Source organism: Egretta garzetta, unplaced genomic scaffold, assembly GCF_000687185.1.
Source record: "Egretta garzetta isolate BGI_Z169 unplaced genomic scaffold, ASM68718v1 scaffold239, whole genome shotgun sequence".
Taxonomy (NCBI): Eukaryota; Metazoa; Chordata; class Aves; order Pelecaniformes; family Ardeidae; genus Egretta; species Egretta garzetta.
In genome coordinates this window covers 11,773-15,025 of record NW_009260673.1, presented here as the reverse complement: position 1 = coordinate 15,025, position 3,253 = coordinate 11,773, and the positions used below count along the sequence as shown (strand labels likewise).

The following is a 3,253-nucleotide window of genomic DNA, read 5'->3' as shown; positions in this document are numbered from 1 at the left end:
GGTTTCTGACTTCTTGTCATACACTGAATGGCATCCTTGTTGAAAACACTGGTTTATTACAGCAAATCAGTCCTTTTTAGCTGAAGGTCATGGGTAGAATAAGCCTAAATTAGTATGTGGACCTACTGCCTCCATCTCCAGGAGGGGACAATTGCCCCAGAAGGCACAGAAGGTGCTCGGGGGAGTAGTCAAGGAAACAAAGACGCTGCCTTCGCTCATACCAGATAAATTCTTACCAGATTTATTTATTCTTTAATTACTTCAGTGTTCATGTGGCCGAGGGAATCCAAAACAGTATTGGAGCCACATGCTGTTTATCATCCCATCCCATATTCCTTGAAGTGGCTGTAGGCACGTCTTACGTTGGGGTTTCTGTCCCTCGCCCTCCAGGCTTGAGCAGGGCTGGTGGGGAGAGAGGCATGGGTGGGGAGCATTGCCTGCAAGCTGGAGCATCTGCTAGCGCAGGTCTGGAGGATGGCCACAAAAATGGTCAGAGGGCTGGAACACCTCTCCCATGAAGAAAGGCTGAGAGTTGGGGATGTTCAGCCTGGGGAAGGGAAGACTCTGGGGAGACCTTATTGTGGTCTTTCAATGTATAAAGGGGATTCACATGAAAGGCAGAAAGACTTTTTACCAGGGCACGTAGTGACAGCACAAGGTGCAACGGTTTTAAACTGAAAGAGGGTAAGTTTAGATTGGACATAAGGAAGACATTTTTGACAACGAGGGTGGTGAGATACTGGAACAGGTTGCCCAGGGAAGCTGTGGATGCCCCATCATTGGAAGTGTTCAAGGTCAGGTTGGATGGTGCTTTGAGCAACCTGATCTAGTGAAAGATGTCTCTGCGTATGGTAGGGGGGTTGATCAAGATGATCTTCAAAGGTCCCTTCCAACCCAAACCACTCTGTGAGTCAGTGATGTGGTAGATGCTGTAGACATATGGGAGCTGTGAATTTGGGCATAAACGATGAAGACCTTGAAAAAGGACAGACCTTGAAAGAGGAGAGGGAAGCATAGGCAGCCTGATGTGCTTCTGCAGCTGTAGCATCATGGTGGGGTCTGATGGCGTGGCAGCACGTGTGCCCCTCTTGGCTCTTGCAGGAAGTGAGCTACTGCCAAGGGATGAGCCAGATCGCAGCCATCCTCCTGATGTACTTAAACGAAGAGGATGCGTTTTGGGCGCTGGCGCAGCTGCTGACCAACCAGCGGCACGCCATGCACGGTAAGGCTGGGGCGGGATGCGGGTGGGGGCTCTTGCAGCAGGAGGGAAGGCTGGTTAGGTTGGTCAGTAGAGCCTCATTTCTCCTCACATACTTGTTTAAAGCGGGTAAGGCTTAATTATGTGCCAACACAACCTGAGTACGGAGCCCAACTTCACTCTTGGAGGCAGACAAGTTCACCAGAGAAAAATGTGGTTTATCAGCACTGAGCTTTAGCACTCAGTAATTAACAGTTTCACAGAGGTGCTATCTTCCCTCCAGAGTGCCTTGCCTTTGGCAATCAATTAACTCAAGGTTATGAGTTTTTAAGAACTTGTCTCACAGAAGTACATCCAAGAGCATCATGTAACACTCTGTTTTTCGCGTGCCACAAGCTACGTGCCCTTGTGTTTTTGTGAAGGTGTAATTCCACCAAACGTGCTGTATTATTTTACTTCAAACACATTAAAGATCCTTTCATCTGACTTTTGGTTAGCAGTAATCTATGCCCAGAGGGTTATTTTATGGGCAGAGGGCTAAGCCTTATGCCTCGATAACTCCAGACAGTCTTAAACATGTGTCCTGCTAGGTTATGGGGCGTTGCCCAAGCTTGTGGTGTTCAAACATCTTCAGCTTTTCTCTGAACCTTGGTAAGCACCGAGATGTGTTTAGCCAAGTCTTCGGCGGGCAGGTGGTGGGGAGGTGAGCAGGTCTAATAAGCCTAAATTAGTATGTGGACCTACTGCCTCCATCTCCAGGAGGGGACAATTGCCCCAGAAGGCACAGAAGGTGCTCGGGGGAGTAGTCAAGGAAACAAAGACGCTGCCTTCGCTCATACCAGATAAATTCTTACCAGATTTATTTATTCTTTAATTACTTCAGTGTTCATGTGGCCGAGGGAATCCAAAACAGTATTGGAGCCACATGCTGTTTATCATCCCATCCCATATTCCTTGAAGTGGCTGTAGGCACGTCTTACGTTGGGGTTTCTGTCCCTCGCCCTCCAGGCTTGAGCAGGGCTGGTGGGGAGAGAGGCATGGGTGGGGAGCATTGCCTGCAAGCTGGAGCATCTGCTAGCGCAGGTCTGGAGGATGGCCACAAAAATGGTCAGAGGGCTGGAACACCTCTCCCATGAAGAAAGGCTGAGAGTTGGGGATGTTCAGCCTGGGGAAGGGAAGACTCTGGGGAGACCTTATTGTGGTCTTTCAATGTATAAAGGGGATTCACATGAAAGGCAGAAAGACTTTTTACCAGGGCACGTAGTGACAGCACAAGGTGCAACGGTTTTAAACTGAAAGAGGGTAAGTTTAGATTGGACATAAGGAAGACATTTTTGACAACGAGGGTGGTGAGATACTGGAACAGGTTGCCCAGGGAAGCTGTGGATGCCCCATCATTGGAAGTGTTCAAGGTCAGGTTGGATGGTGCTTTGAGCAACCTGATCTAGTGAAAGATGTCTCTGCGTATGGTAGGGGGGTTGATCAAGATGATCTTCAAAGGTCCCTTCCAACCCAAACCACTCTGTGAGTCAGTGATGTGGTAGATGCTGTAGACATATGGGAGCTGTGAATTTGGGCATAAACGATGAAGACCTTGAAAAAGGACAGACCTTGAAAGAGGAGAGGGAAGCATAGGCAGCCTGATGTGCTTCTGCAGCTGTAGCATCATGGTGGGGTCTGATGGCGTGGCAGCACGTGTGCCCCTCTTGGCTCTTGCAGGAAGTGAGCTACTGCCAAGGGATGAGCCAGATCGCAGCCATCCTCCTGATGTACTTAAACGAAGAGGATGCGTTTTGGGCGCTGGCGCAGCTGCTGACCAACCAGCGGCACGCCATGCACGGTAAGGCTGGGGCGGGATGCGGGTGGGGGCTCTTGCAGCAGGAGGGAAGGCTGGTTAGGTTGGTCAGTAGAGCCTCATTTCTCCTCACATACTTGTTTAAAGCGGGTAAGGCTTAATTATGTGCCAACACAACCTGAGTACGGAGCCCAACTTCACTCTTGGAGGCAGACAAGTTCACCAGAGAAAAATGTGGTTTATACGCACTGCGCTTTAGA

The 3,253-nt window shown here is 49.5% G+C and overlaps 1 protein-coding gene across 2 annotated transcripts in view; it reads left to right on the top strand.

The window, feature by feature from the left end:
* LOC104132446 (USP6 N-terminal-like protein) overlaps window positions 1–3,253 on the top strand; it is an 81,962-nt gene that overhangs the window by 67,743 nt on the left and 10,966 nt on the right. For both annotated transcript variants that reach the window (XM_035901135.1, XM_009645726.2), the window contains one exon: window positions 1,102–1,222. In XM_035901135.1, the coding sequence (XP_035757028.1) occupies window positions 1,102–1,222 (121 nt within the window). The remainder of the gene's footprint in view (window positions 1–1,101; window positions 1,223–3,253) is intronic.